This window comes from Asterias rubens, chromosome 21, assembly GCF_902459465.1.
Source record: "Asterias rubens chromosome 21, eAstRub1.3, whole genome shotgun sequence".
Classification (NCBI taxonomy): Eukaryota; Metazoa; Echinodermata; class Asteroidea; order Forcipulatida; family Asteriidae; genus Asterias; species Asterias rubens.
The window spans coordinates 207,582-222,667 of record NC_047082.1 but is presented as its reverse complement, the minus strand read 5'-3'; the positions used below and the strand labels follow the sequence as shown (position 1 = coordinate 222,667).

Sequence of the window (15,086 nt, the reverse complement as noted above, 5' to 3'; positions counted from 1 at the left end):
ACACAACAAAAAGTGTGAGCGATTCAACACACAACAAAAAGTGTGAGCAATTCACCACACAGCAAAAGTGTGAGCGATTCACCACACAGCAAAAGTGTGAGCGATTCACCCCACAACAAAACGTGTGAGCAATTCACCACACAACAAAAAGGGTGAGCAATTCACCACACAACAAAAAGTGTAGGGCAATAGGCCACACAACAAAATGTGTGAGCAATTCACCACACAGCAAAAGTGTGAGCAAATCACCACACAACAAAATGTGTGAGCAAACCAACACACAACAAAATGTGTGCGCAATTCACAACACAACAAAAAGTGTCAGCGATTCACCACACAACAAAAAGTGTCAGCAATTCACCACACAACAACAAAAGGTAAGCGATTCACCACTCAATTCATTCTAACTAAGTTCTAATTAAATAATATACAGATATTTACAAATCACAAAAAGGTTGTGCATCTCTAGCGGTGATGGACGCCGACTCCTTGTGAGATCCGACACTCTCTGTCTGGATTTTGATCTGTAGAAGGCGAAAAAAGAACAAGAAAAGATTTAAAACCTTTGATGATATAGAAATCACCACTTAATACAAAACGGCAGAATGTGTAACCCATTTTTGTTCATGATTAAACACACCATATTATGGGGTAATCTAAGCAGTTATGTAAAATTTAGGCCTAACATTAAAAAATCACAAGGCCTTGAACTAACCCACGGCATCCACAGCTAGTGCTATGATGCCCTGTGCTTTTGCTGTGGTGCCCTTTGCAAGGTCCAGTTACAAACTTACATTTTCCTCCTACAAGTACCAGAAGAAAATTGCATGCTGTGCACCTTTAGAAGTGTAGTTCAAGGCCTGAAGCTGCCATATATTAAAAACACTTCTCAATTTGATAAGAAAATTGCTGTGCACCTTTAGAAGCGTAGTTCAAGGCCTGAAGCTGCCATATATTAAAAACACTTCTCAATTTGATAAAAAATGCTGGACTTGTCTCAATTGTAGGCCCAAAATTTGATAAAGCTGCTAGACTAAACCCTTGTGATTTTCTCAATTTTAGGCCAAAATGGCTAAAAGTGCTGGACTTACCCCTTGTGATTTTCTCTGCTCAGTGTGATGGACAGCTACCATGATTGAAGACCAGACACTTTTTTCTGCATAAGTTCATCTGTAGAGGTTGACAAAGTATGAAGGAATTAGAGTACAATTTTAACATTTACTGATAGGGTCCTGCAGAGTTTCCAAAAAGTGGCTGGTTCAACATTCAACACAGCAGGGCCCAGTATCATGTCTCTGTTTACCCGTCACCATAAGCTAACAATTGGCACAGGTTAGCAGGAAATTTTGGCTGGGCGCTTGCAATTTTAGGCCCAAATTTGATAAAAATGCTGCCCGTGATTTTTTAATATTAGGCCTCAATTTGATAAAACTGCTAGACTCACCCCCTTGTGATCTTTCAATATTAGGCCTAAATTTGATAAAACTGCTGGACCCCTTGTGATTTGTTCAACTTTAGGCCAAAACTTGAAAACTGCCGGACATTACTACCCCTTGTGGGTTTTTGCAAGTTTTAGGCCCAATTTGATGAAACTGCTGAACTTACCCCTTGTGATTTTTTAAATTTTAGGCCAAAATTTGATAACAATGCTGGACTTACCCCTTGTAATCTTTTCAGTTTAAGGCCAAAATTTCATAAAAAAATGCTGGCCGTGATTTTTCAATTTAAGGCCCCAATTTGATAAAACTGCTTGACTTACCCCCTTGTGATTTTCTCAGTTTTAGGGCAAAATTTGATAAAACTGCCGGACATTACTACCCCTTGTGGGTTTTTTTCTTCTTCAGTTTTAGGCCCACTTTGATAAAACTGCTGGACTTACCCCTTGTGATTTTTCAGTTTTAGGCCCAATTTGATAAAACTGCTGGACTTACCCCTTGTGATTTTTCAGTTTTAGGCCAAATTTGATAAAACTGCTGGACTTACCCCTTGTGATTTTCTCTGCTCAGTGTGATGGACAGCCACCATGATTGAAGATCTGACACTTTGTCTGCATTAGCTCACCTGTAGAAGTTGAGAAAACATGAAGGAATGAGTACAAATTTAAACATTTACTGAATAAACTACTGATGGGGTCCTGCAGACGTTCCAAATAGTGGCTGGTTCAACATTCAACACAGCAGGGCCTAATTTCATGGCTCTGCTTATCGTTAGTGAAGAATCAGCCTTACGGAAGCAGGGACTTACCCCTTGTGATTTTTTCAGTTTTTGGCCGATAATTGATAATACTGCTGGACTTACCCCTTGTGATTTTTTCAGTTTTTGGCCGATAATTGATAATACTGCTGGACTTACCCCTTGTGATTTTTCAGTTTTAGGCCCAAATTTGATGAAACTGCTGGACTTACCCCCTGTGATTTTTCAGTTTTAGGCCCAAATTTGATGAAACTGCTGGACTTACCCCTTGTGATTTTTCAGTTTTAGGCCCAAATTTGATGAAACTGCTGGACTTTCCCCTTGTGATTTTTCAGTTTTAGGCCCAAATTTGATGAAACTGCTGGACTTACCCCTTGTGATTTTTTCAACTTTAGGCCCAAATTTGATAAAACTGCTAGACTTACCCCCTGTGATTTTTTTCAGTTTTAGACCAAAATTTGATAAAACTGCTTGACTTACCCCCTGTGATTTTTTCAACTTTAGGCCAAAATTTGATAAAACTGCTGGACTTACCCCTTGTGATTTTTTCAGTTTTAGGCCCAAATTTGATAAAAATGCTTGACCTACCCCCTGTGATTTTTTCAGTTTTAGACCAAAATTTGATAAAACTGCTTGACTTACCCCCTTGTGATATTTTCAACTTTAGGCCAAAATTTGATAAAAATGCTGGACATACCCCTTGTGATTTTTTCAATTGTAGGCCCAAGTTTGATAAAAACTACTGGACTAACCCTTGTGATTTGTTCAACTTAAGGCCCAAATTTGATAAAAATGCTGGACTTATTATTACCCCTTGTGATTTTTTTCAATTTTAGGCCCAAATTTGATAAAAATGCTGGACTTACCCCTTGTAATTTAAGTTTTGGTGTCGAGGCCAAGGGTAGTAAGCTGAAGCAAGTTTAAATACATTCATTTTCACAGTTTTATATAATATAGGCAGTCCAGAACAATGTCTTTATTTTCACAACCCAAAAAAGCCATTTTGTACATGTAGCTCTAGTATGTATAATAAAGACAAACGGTAAAATTAATTTTAAGATGTGTTGAATATAAATTTAAGATTATGCAAAATGGGCTACATTAGATTTGACACGGAACTGCAAACTGGAGTAAAATCCCACTATTAATAGGCAGCTACGATTGTCGATTACGATTGGCAACTTTTGATTGTCGTCCGGGGGCTTTCAGCGTATGTACAAAACACTTGTCATCATCATTTTTTTTTTTTTTTTCCTGTCTGACAAACTTTTTCAGCACCTAAAAATCCGTAAACCAACTAATAAAATTGGAATGGCCTTAAAGGCAGTGGACACTATTGGTAATTACTCAAAATAATTATTAGCATAAAACCTTTCTTGGTAATGAGTAATGGGGAGAGGTTGATGGTATAAAACATTGTGGGAAACGGCTCCCTCCTAAGTGCCATAGTTTTCGAGAAAGAAGTAATTTTCCACGAATTTGATTTTGAGACGTCAAGTTTAGAACTTGAGGTCTCGAAATCAACCATCTAAACGTACACAACTTTGTGTGACAAGGGTGTATTTTTCTTTCATTTTTTCTCGCAAGTTTGATGACCGATTGAGCTCAAATTTTCACAGGTTTGTTATTTTATGCATGTGTTGAGATACACCAACTGTGAAGGCTAGTCTTTGACTGCCTTTCCTAATGATATCAACAATTCACTTTTTTATTTCAGTGAAATTGGGTCAAATATCACCACCATTTTCACAAAGTCATGAATGTGTCCAAAATACGTTGTCGGCGAATTAGCTTTGATTGAACAGCTCAGTACTACTGACATTTTTCACAAAATTCAGGTTCAAATACATAATTTAAAAATAAGCTCGATGGACACATCACTTGGTTTGCTATTTTGTAATTTCATAAAGCGAAGAATCTGTTGACTGACTTAAGTTTCACATTTAAATTTAAACTAAGAGACAAACCACAGAATGCTTTGCAGGTTGGTCTTGAAGTCAAAACAAATGACAGCGCTCTATAAACCGAAGAAGTGAGCTGCATTTTGTCAGTAAAGATTAAAAGAGAAAACAGACTTAATGATCACATCCGGACTTATTTTCAGAAACAACTTGATATATTTGTAAGTTGTGAACTCATTGAAAGAATATATGAGAACAGAATTTCAACTTCTCAAAGACAGTTGAAGTATAAAGAAACTTTGAGTTTAACCTCCGGCATGTTACTCAAGATTTAAACGCATTTATTTATTTATGATGAGCTGGTACACAGAAAAAAAGTATTTCACAATGACATTTCGCAGGTTATTTTTCAGTTTAAATAATTTAAATATCTACTTTATTTTCACACTGTCTGACTGTCAAAACACTAAACACATTGAATAAAAAAGACATATAAAAATCATGAAAAATAGAACAGACTTAGGAGAAACTGAAAATAAATAAAAACCATATAAAATTATTCAAATATTAAAAATTGAATAAAAATAGCAAGCCAGTGAGCGGCTATAGGGAGAACAGGGGATAACTTTCCGTACAGGACAGCGCCACCACTTTTTCACTCATTTTTACAAAAAGGGATTTCTCATTGAGCTTGAGGTAAATAAGATACTATATATTTCAGATCAAATGAAAAAGTGGTGGCGCCATACGAAAACTTTTCCAGAACAGGTGACAAAACACCTCTGCAGAGCAGTCCTTCCCCCACAAAATTTGTCAAAAATCCCCCCCCCCCCCATCCCCACAGGGATAACTTTCCGTATGGCGCCACCACTTTTTCACTAATTTTTACAAAAAGGGATATATCAATCAGGTAAATTAGATACTATATTATTTTATTTCGAATGAAAAAGTGGTGGCGCCATACGGAAACTTTTCCCCCCACAGTCGCACACTTCAGTTCAATTATAATTAAAAAATATTTTTAAAAAGTTTTATAAAAAATTCAAAGCACATTCAGGCTAAACAGATCCGACAACAGCAAGAGAAAACAGCAGTACGACACACAGGTAAAAATACAATATTGGCGAACAGTTTCCGTAACTACAAACTCGTTGTGCTCGGCTCTAAGCCCCGCCCCCCTCACCCACTCCCGGCCCATGGCCGCGATGTCTCAAGAAAAATCACTGGCGACAGGGTGTTCGAACTTTTCTTATATATAAAAACTAGCGAAATTGACATTTTTAGATTCTTTCGTTCCAACAAAAGTTTCTATGAGTGTGGATTGTGCAAATTGAAATACTCACGTGGTAATTTGTAGCGAATTCACTCCTTTTTGGACCAATTTTCTTCCTCACATGTGCGGCGAACAGCAAGCATGGCCCGACTCCATTTTGGATTTTAGGCACACGGCCCCCAAAAACAAGAAGCCCGCCGCACCAGGTGCGCAAGCGCGTTGTGCTTATCTACGGACGTGTGAGTACTAACCACCGTCTTGCAAGTGTTGGGCACAATTTAAGTGACTCAACAGAACAGTCAGTTTGCACACGCTGCAATACTTTTGCGATCTGATTAGAACATTCTTACTGTTTTGACTTTTGAGACGCTCCGTGAAGTTAGAAGTTAAAGTTTTGAGTCACCTTTTTCCTACATTCAGCAGAATCTATACAAAAATAGCCTAGTTTAAAAAAATAATAAACACAAGTACTGGCAGTTAAGTTAAAGAAATGGTGATCATTATTTTATTTCTTAGAGTTCAATTTGTTCCTGAAAACTGCTGAGCTCAGAAGTCTAGAAAAAAGTATAGCAAATTAATGGATTTGTACTTTATTTTTAAAGGGAAGTATACTTTGGTTTTTTTTAACAATTTTATTGTTCTCATCCTTTATACAAATGTAGATGTGTATACATAGTGAAAATTTCATTTCAAGACGTAGTAGCGTTTTTGAGATGGCGTAGACGCTAGGGTCATACTTATGTATTAACCCCACAAAGAAACTGCATAACGTTTATCAAAATACTTACTTACAATAAAGATAGTAACGGTAGTAAACATCCTGCAGAATTGTACTTCTAAAGTCTCCCTTTCTCTCGTCGAGTTGATTAAAATTTTAAAAAACATTCTGTCAACACATTTGAATCTCGAAAGTCAAGACAGAGATTCAAATTTTTGTGATATTTGTTTGTGAACATCTTCATTTGCAGTGAGAAGAGAAAGGATTAATGTCATGGCCAAAAATTGATCTACAAAATATATAAAACCCTATAAGCTCAGATTTCTCTATTACGGTAAGCAAAGCCTTGGAACATAGCTCAGAAGCTACAATTCTGCAGACAGTCTTTATGAAAAACAGGCCAGATGGCATTCACTCATACAAACAAGTTCATTACTAGAGTCCTTTAAGACTGTCAAACTCCTTCTTACAATCTTGAGCAAGTTCGAGTGGGCACCAGGGTTAACTAATGGTTGACTATTTTGACTCAAACACAGGCTGGTCAACCATTGGTTGACTACTGTGGTCGACCATTTGAAACCAGCCTCATGTCCATGGTTTCTTCCTTGGTCCCAATAGCCTGTTCCATTCCAACTTGTGTAAAGCGCAGAGGGGAACCATTGACACTATAGCGAAAAGGTGGAAGGTAATGGAGTGTTGAATACGACGGTAACGATGGTGACTACTAGGCTTCCAAACGACGGTAACGATGGTGACTACTAGGCTTCCAAACGACGGTAACTATGGTGACTACTAGGCTTCCAAACGACGGTAACTATGGTGACTACTAGGCTTCCAAACGACGGTAACGATGGTGACTACTAGGCTTCCAAACGAGTCATTCGAGTAAATGAGTCATTGTGCATTCACATTGCTGGTCAGGAGTCGACAAAATGTCTGAACACAAACTTATTCCTATCATAATCCTCCATCCACTGAAGATTCAAGAATCCAAGGTTCAAAAAGTCTAGAGGAAAGTACCCCCTCCAGCATGATTGTTATCAAGAAAACTCCGTAACAAGCCACAGAGGTAAAACGAAATCTCAAGTTCCATTATAAAGCGACGGCTAAACAAGTTCTCCACAGTCTAAAATAGTCACTTTATCCTTTGGTTTTCCTGATTTGTCTCCAAGGTTTTCCATTTTCCGAACAATGTCCATTCCTTCAGTCACATGACCAAACACAACATGTTTCCCATCGAGCCTTTAGAAATAAACACAAACAATGAAAGGTCAGGTCAGGTCATTGAAAATTAATTTGCCCGTCATCCTCACAGGAAACAAACCATTCGTCTGCCCAGAACTATAAGGTCAATAATGCCAATTTCATATTCTTCTTGCCAAACAAATACTTTGAAGACCACTCTAGATCAACAAACCCCATTTACCAGGAGTTCCAAAGAATGCAAAAGCAATTTGATGAAACCCAAGCAAATTGCAATAATGGCCTTATAGTTCTAAGCAGACGCATTGTTCTGTGAATGAGTAGACAAAACGTCCCTCTCTATTTTAAATTTTGTTGATGTATGTTTCAGGTATGCAGAGCTAACTTTGTATTAAAAGACACACATTTGTATTACAAAATGTCGGACTGTGGACAGACAATAGTTTGCATGTGATGCCAGTACAAGGGTAAAAACCATTTGACCAGACATTGCAAGGCTGGAATTGCATGGAGGCTACCATTGTCTTTGTTACCCTGGTTTTGGCCTTGTTGCCCCTTCAAATGAAGATAAAACTCCAGTCTGCAATATGTGAGGCAGTGCTATACTTACCATTCTGTCTTGGCTGTGGTGAGGAAGAACTGGGATCCATTTGTGTTGGGACCTGAATTTGCCATGGATAATAACCCTTGGGAATAGAAGGAAAGACAAATATAATTATAGCTTCATCAATTTACCATAACTTATCAGCGAAAAATAGGGTTTGGGGTCAACCACAGAAATAATCTATCTTGTAGTGGTTCTGAAAAGAATTGGTTGTTCTGAAAGAAATGAAGGAAAACCTGTAGCTGAGCTTGCCCTTTCGATTTTTTTTTTTTTTAATTCCTTCTGCCAAATGTCAAATTACACACAACACTACAGAGGCTACAGAGAAGATCCGTGAACGCCGCCTCAAGCTTGCTGGGCACTGTGTCGGCCACTCAGAGCTTGCCGCTTGCCCAACCATACTCTGGGAGCACACCCAAGGCTTCGCGTGGGAGAAGAAGTCTCTCCTTTGTAGACACACTGAAGCGAGACACCGGCATGACCAGCGCTGAGGAACTACGCTCCTGCATGCTGGACCGGAACATCTGGAGAAAAATCACAGAGCAGGCTCGAGCTTCTAGATGGCGCTCGACTTGATTGATTGAGAGCACACTATTATTTTATTGTTTGCATCCCTGTGGAGACATCTTTTGTTAACCTTTCCTTTTAACAAAAAGGACTGCCTAAACTGTTCATGGTATTTATGAATGACACTAACCTGGCTGTGTGTGCTTTAAAATGAAATTTTCATCCTCGAACTTCTTGCCATAGATGGACTTCCCGCCAGTTCCATTGTGATTTGTAAAATCTCCACCTTGACACATCTGAACAACACATTAAGGACTCCAACCCAATACAGAAAGACAAAAACAAATCATTCTCGAGTACTCTATAACAAGGCAAACGCAGGTTATAACGCAATGAATGCGTATTACAGTGGAGTACCCAAGCACACAAGCAAAATTTATCTGCTAACCTGTAAAATATGCTTGGCATAAGCGTGACATCATTACAAGAAACCTCCGTTAAAGAAAAACATCCTATTCATCTTACAACCAGATGTTATCTGATTATCTACATTTAATTCCTTTTCCGTACAGTGGACTTAATTGAATCATGCACAAACCAGTAGTGCTCTAAATACACCAGGGAAATTAACTCTCTATCCAATAAGTTTGATGATTTAAGTACACGCAGTTCAATGTAAAAACATCCACTGGTGAAAAGGATGTACTCTTTCCAAGTTTTTGTGGCGAAACACGGAAAATCTTTAATGGAGCTTTCCTGTTACGCTCCCTGTTTTCCTTAAGGGCAGATTTTTTGTTTACAGTAAGCAGACCCATGAAATACATCGATCCATTAAGCTTTGCCCCATTGCGTATTGACCAATCACAACCCATTGTGCAACCAAAAGTCCAACAAAATAAAGTCTGACATGCGTGCGCATATGCTTGGCGCTCGCGGCAGAGTTGTGCAGAATGGCACTGGAGAGGCTCACATGTTCTTGCTCACACGTGTGCCGTGGGCGGAGCCTAATGGATCAGTCTATTGTGCTCTGCACCAATACCCTGTATTTCATTCTACAGTTGACTAATTTCAAAGGATACAAATTGTGGAATGATCCTGTGGAATGTACTCCCCTTAAGACCAAAGCCTTTCTCATGCGTGCACAAACATCGGAAATTCTCTGTAAATTACAAGAAAAGAAAATTAGGTGAGATATGTGGTAACATCATGTAAAAATATCTGTTGAGTGTTGGTTCTAAATAGAACCAGTGGCATTCCTGCAACCTGATTCTAAATTGGGAGGAAAGATATACCAACAATTGGTATTTTATAAATATATTTTATTTCACCAAACTCAATTAACTTTGGATTAATCTTAGGACTTATGAAGAGTTAAGTTCCGTATCCATAAGTTAGGACGACTTATTTGTACTAACTTGAGATGGGATAAGACCTAGCGTTTCAGGAAATCGGCTGCAGGAGTGTTACTTACCTGCAGTCATTGGTACAATATCAGCTCGTAGAACCATAATGACACGCCCAACTTGCTTGGGCCCAATCTTGATGTCAAAGTACACATGCGGGTTGCCCTTTGTCCTCTTGGGGGGTGGACCTGCAGACTATTAACAAGAAGTTTAGAAAACAGTTAGCAAACCTGTTCCTTAAATGAACGTTCCTTCCCTCCAGGACAGTTTCCATTCTTAATCCACTCTTTCAGTGCCTGCTCTTTCTTTGCATTTTGAACCTGAAATGCTCAGCTTTTCTTTTTCTTATTTTGTATTTACAAATAAACAAATAAGTCTTTCTAAATTAACGGTGATGTACATGTACCTTGGTACATCCCAAAGTCAATAGTATTTTATGGGTGATAATGCCTTGAATGGGTTGTATATGTACAACTGATGACACTTTCTGAGTACGGTACATAAAATAACTGTAAGTGTACCGTAATGGCACTTTCTGAGTACGGTACATAAAATAACTGTAAGTGTACCGTAATGGCACTTTCTGAGTACGGTACATAAAATAACTGTAAGTGTACCGTAATGGCACTTTCTGAGTACGGTACATAAATAACTGTAAGTGTACCGTAATGGCACTTTCTGAGTACGGTACATAAAATAACTGTAAGTGTACCGTAATGGCACTTTCTGAGTACGGTACATAAAATAACTGTAAGTGTACCGTAATGGCACTTTCTGAGTACGGTACATAAAATAACTGTAAGTGTACCGTAATGGCACTTTCTGAGTACGGTACATAAAATAACTGTAAGTGTACTGTAATGGCACTTTCCGAATCCTTAAAATAGTTGTACATATGTACATAATATAACTCAAAATATTGCTTCACATGGCAAACATTTCTAGGGGGAAAAGGTTTCAAAAAAGCATTTATCAAATGGGTACTTTTTGGATTGAATGTGATGGTCATTTAAATAAACATGATTGGTTCCTGGGATTTGAATATGGCCTTATGATTGGCCAGTTACCTCATCTGCATCGGTGGCTGCTCTTTTTCCTGTCTCCCCCTCTTCTGCTTTTTCTTGTTCGTCATGCGCTTTCAACGTGGCTCCAGCGTACTTCTTCAGCCAATTGTCATCAGACCAAACTAGAAAGGAAAACATCGATGGCTTATTATTAATAGTTATGTTACCAATAACAACGATGAATAGAGCAAGCTAGTCAAAACATTTTGTAATAGATCTGCTTAGCTGATTTTTACCTGCTTTAGAATGACCTTCTTTAATCTTCATTGGCTTAGCAAGATTGACTCGTATCGTCCTCCCGAATAACTCAGAATCATTCTGTCAAGAAATAAATCAATGAAGTTTGTTTTTTAAAATACACAAGTTTTGTTTGTAAAAAAAATATGCAAGCTTAGCAGCAGCGACAACCCTTCCCTCTAACATGTCGTGGCTGAGCGGTCTAGTTCACCTGACCTAAGCTCTGGTGTTGTCAGAAGCAGAGTGTGGGTTCGAATCCAGTTCAAGCCTCTTGAGCCTTTGATCAAAGCCCTTAACCATAATTGCTGAGTAAAAAGGTGGGAAGGTATTGTAGTCTGCTCTACCAGCCAGTCTCCTAATGGATGATTTCCAGAGAATGTGGAATGCATGTAAAGTAACCCGAGGAACTTATCGTAAAGAGAAGGGGTTTGCGTCGGTGTTCTTGGTCTGATCTGAAGCATATTGTGCCACAGCACCTTGTAAACCATTACATGGTACTATGTAAAAAGAGTGGGCCTCTTACTTCATAAACGTAGCTCCACAACACCTTGCAGGGAAAAAAAATGAATGTTGAAGTGCCTTGAGCATTACTGAGTGACACATATTATGAACACTATATAAGAAGCCACTATTATCATTATTATTACAAAGGAATAACTGAATCTCTGATCTTACCATATTATCAATAGCAGCAGCTGCATCCTATACAGACGACAAAATAAAATGAAAATAATAATGTTTATTTGTTTTTTGTAAGAGCTCAGTGTTCAAAAAGATCATACTATAACTAAGATGAGGGATAAAGAATACTGTAGTGTTGACCGTGGGTTGCAATAGCGCACACAGTTTGAATGTGTCATACATTCAAGTCATACTAAATACACAAGAGAGAATGTCTAAGCAAGAGGACGCCCTCTATGGCGAGCAGGTTCACCGGATCACCCTGCAGGAGCCGCCAGCAATGCTCCAGTGGGGAGTCGTGCTGATTCCCCCTACCGGTCAGTCGATCGGCAACGCCACTACAATACATTTGCTTTTTACCCTTACACCAATGTGTATTAAGCGCTATAGTACTAGTACACCAATGTGTATTAAGCACTATAGTACTAGTACACCAATGTGTATTAAGCGCTATAGTACTAGTACACCAATGTGTATTAAGCGCTATAGTACTAGTAGGCCTATACGATTTCCCAAGTTCTGTGAAAAAAATGACTGGAGCTAGCCCAATGGCTAGAGGCAATTTGAACCCCCAGCTCAGTGGTTTAGAGGGGGTTCCAATCCCACCCGAGTGACTTGCCTGTGGATTTTCTTTTATTTCTCAAAGAACTTGGGAAAGTACTGAGTATAACTTAATGCACATCAGTTTTAGGGTATTCAAAACAAATTGTATCATACTATTACTATTGAATTTCTCCCTTGATAAGGGACAGCATCAATGGCAGCTCACTGGAAGATTAATGCGCGATATGTGAAGCTTTCTGCAGTGCAAACATTTAAAGGTATGGAAGGGAAATTTTCCTATTTAGTTGACCACTTCAAGGCATATTTGACATAAACAAAGCTGCCCCTTGAACAAGATGGTATACACTGTATCACAGCGAAAGCTTTTAATGTAAGATAGTTACAACTTCTAAGTCGGGGTTTCAATTACTGTGTTTACCTCTGAAAACTCAAACTCCACAAAAGCAAAGCCTCTGTGTTTCTCTGTTTCATAATCCAATGGGATGTTGATGTCCAGAATATCACCGAAAGGAATCAACGCTGCTTGGAGAACCTGCTCATCAACTTCTTCTGCCAGCCCTCCTAAAGGAAAAGTAAAAAAAAATTACAAAGTTTAAATGATTAAAAGGGAAAGTTTGCCTTGGTCCCTTGGTAGAAAAATTCATAATACAAAAAAAAACATAAAATCTGGGGTTTTTTGCAATTCTGATGAACAGAAAAGTAGATGGTCACTTTTCGCCTGCGAGGGTAGAGGTTGATATTGTGAATGAAAAAGCCTTTGGAGCGATATAAACTGTTGCCCAGGTTGTATACTCCTAAGTAAGGGAGCTGAGAAACATTAAAGGAACACGTTGCCTTGGATCGGTCGAGTTGGTCTTTGAAAAGCGTTCTGTAACCGTTTGGTGTAAAATGTACTATATGGTTAGAAAGCTATTGTGAAAGTAGAATACAATGATCTACACAAATATGCCTCGAAATTGCGTGGTTTTCTTTTTACCCTGTCGACTAACACGGTCGGCCATTTATGGGAGTCAAAATTTTGACTCCCATAAATGGCCGACCGTGATAGTTCGCAACGTAAAAGGAAAACCGTGCAATTTCGAGTGATACTTGTGTGGATCATTATATTCTACTTTTAAAACATCTTTCCAACCATATGCATTTCAAAACAAACGGTTTCAAACGCTTTTAATAGACCAACTCGTCCGATCAAACCAAGGCAACGTGTTCCTTTAAAAAGGGATGTTATTGGCCCCATGACCAGGGCACTAATGTAAAGCGCATTGATACGGTTATTGTGAAATGCGCTATATAAGAACTGGTTATTATTATTATTATATTATTAAACCCGCTTTCTCAAATCATGCTTGCCTTATTGGATGTCGGACACTTCGTACCTTTGCCACTTCGTACCCTGGACACTTCGGGACACTTCGTACAGTAACCAAATTGGTCACTTCGTACCGTGGGCGGGGTACGAAGTGACCATCAGCTGAGTCACTTCGTACCTTCATTAAAATGTGTATTCATCAATAATTTAATGTTTGTTGAGATAAAAATTAATAAAACATAATGAAATATAATTTTCGTTTGAATATGTGAATGTCATTTTTAATGTGAAACTAGTTACCGCCAAGGACAACATCTTCCGCCAATATTTTTTACAAATATTTTAAAGTCAAACAATCACGCAATCGTCGAAATGGCTCCTTGGTCCCAACAAAATAGTAACAGTTGGTTTGATTTGCTTTTATTCCATAATCATCCGATCACAAAGCAAAAAACAATCATAAACGATGCAGAAATCCCGAATTAGAACGAAGGTAGGAAGTGTCTTGTGAGAAGGTACGTGTGAGAAGGTACTCGTGAGAAGGTACGAAGTGTCTTATAAGAAGGTACGAAGTGTCTAAAGGTACGAAGTGTCCAAAGTCACTTCGTACCTTGAAAAGGTACGAAGTGTCCAGGGTACGAAGTGGCAAAGGTACGAAGTGTCCTGACACCGCCTTATTTATCAATAGTTTGAAGTGTCCGAAATAGGTCACTTTCCCATTAATCATAGCACGTTGGTTAAAAACAGCTGATGTATTTCCTTCCCTAAAGTTATGATTGGAAATAATTTTCTAACCAAAATTTATCACTGTCGACATCTTCAGCATCACAGGATTCCACGCTATGCTAAACAATTTGAAACAAATAGTTTAGAAATAAAATAAATCGGGAAACAATTTCTTACCAACGTAGACCATTCGTTTGTTGTTTGCCATTTTCACTTTAGTCTGGCTTCACGTACGAATTTAGGCTCCGTCTATTGGTAACACGTCTGGGTCTAAGACCAAAGTACTGGTCAAACCTTCGCGGTCCTACTAAAAGCCGACAGCTCGCCGACAACGCCGACAACAAGTCCAGAGCGCCGACAACTCGCCGCCAACAAGTTTTAATTACCTCAAAAATGGCCAATAAACCATAGATGTATTAGAGTTATATGTGTTCTGTAATATAAACATAAAGTTAATGGAAAAACTTCACAAAAAGTGTGAATTTTTAACCAGAAAAAAACTTCATTTGCACGAAAAGCGGTCGGACGCCATCTTGGCTTAAAAACCGTGTTTGGACCAGACCATTATGATACGGGTAGATTTAGCACTTGTCAACAACAGAGGGCGGGCTTCATGTGAAGACCTTCACTGCAGTGTGAGCAGTGCATGACGCCCGCCCTCTATTGCTAAGTCTGACTCACCCGCATCATAGTGGACTGGTCC

General features: G+C 38.7%; 1 protein-coding gene across 2 annotated transcripts; it reads right to left on the bottom strand.

Moving 5' to 3' along the window:
* Positions 1-350: 350 nt before the first annotated feature.
* LOC117304523 (peptidyl-prolyl cis-trans isomerase E-like) lies at positions 351-14,744 on the bottom strand. Of its 2 annotated transcripts, XR_004520597.1 has the most exons (13): positions 14,561-14,744; positions 12,767-12,909; positions 11,779-11,805; positions 11,103-11,184; positions 10,870-10,988; positions 9,871-9,997; positions 9,479-9,558; positions 8,590-8,695; positions 7,899-7,974; positions 5,438-7,327; positions 1,984-2,061; positions 1,092-1,170; positions 351-524 (listed from the first exon to the last, which is right to left on the bottom strand). XR_004520597.1 is itself a non-coding variant. In XM_033789038.1 (10 exons), exons 1-10 carry the CDS (start codon positions 14,589-14,591, stop codon positions 7,192-7,194), a joined length of 927 nt encoding a protein of 308 aa, XP_033644929.1. In that variant the 5' UTR covers positions 14,592-14,744; the 3' UTR covers positions 5,060-7,191. The 2 variants fall into 2 exon arrangements, 1 of the variants encoding a protein (XP_033644929.1); XM_033789038.1 differs by lacking the exons at positions 351-524; positions 1,092-1,170; positions 1,984-2,061 and having other exon boundaries at positions 5,060-7,327.
* Positions 14,745-15,086: the final 342 nt, after the last annotated feature.

Excerpts from the sequence above, each read along its gene's own strand:
- LOC117304523 (XM_033789038.1), bottom strand. The coding sequence starts at position 14,591 with ATGGCAAACAACAAACGAATGGTCTACGTTG. Across the intron at positions 12,910-14,560 it reads CAAACGAATGGTCTACGTTG|GAGGGCTGGCAGAAGAAGTT; the intron begins GTAAGAAATTGT and ends CTTTTCCTTTAG. Across the intron at positions 9,559-9,870 it reads TATTGTACCAATGACTGCAG|AGAATTTCCGATGTTTGTGC; the intron begins GTAAGTAACACT and ends TGTAATTTACAG.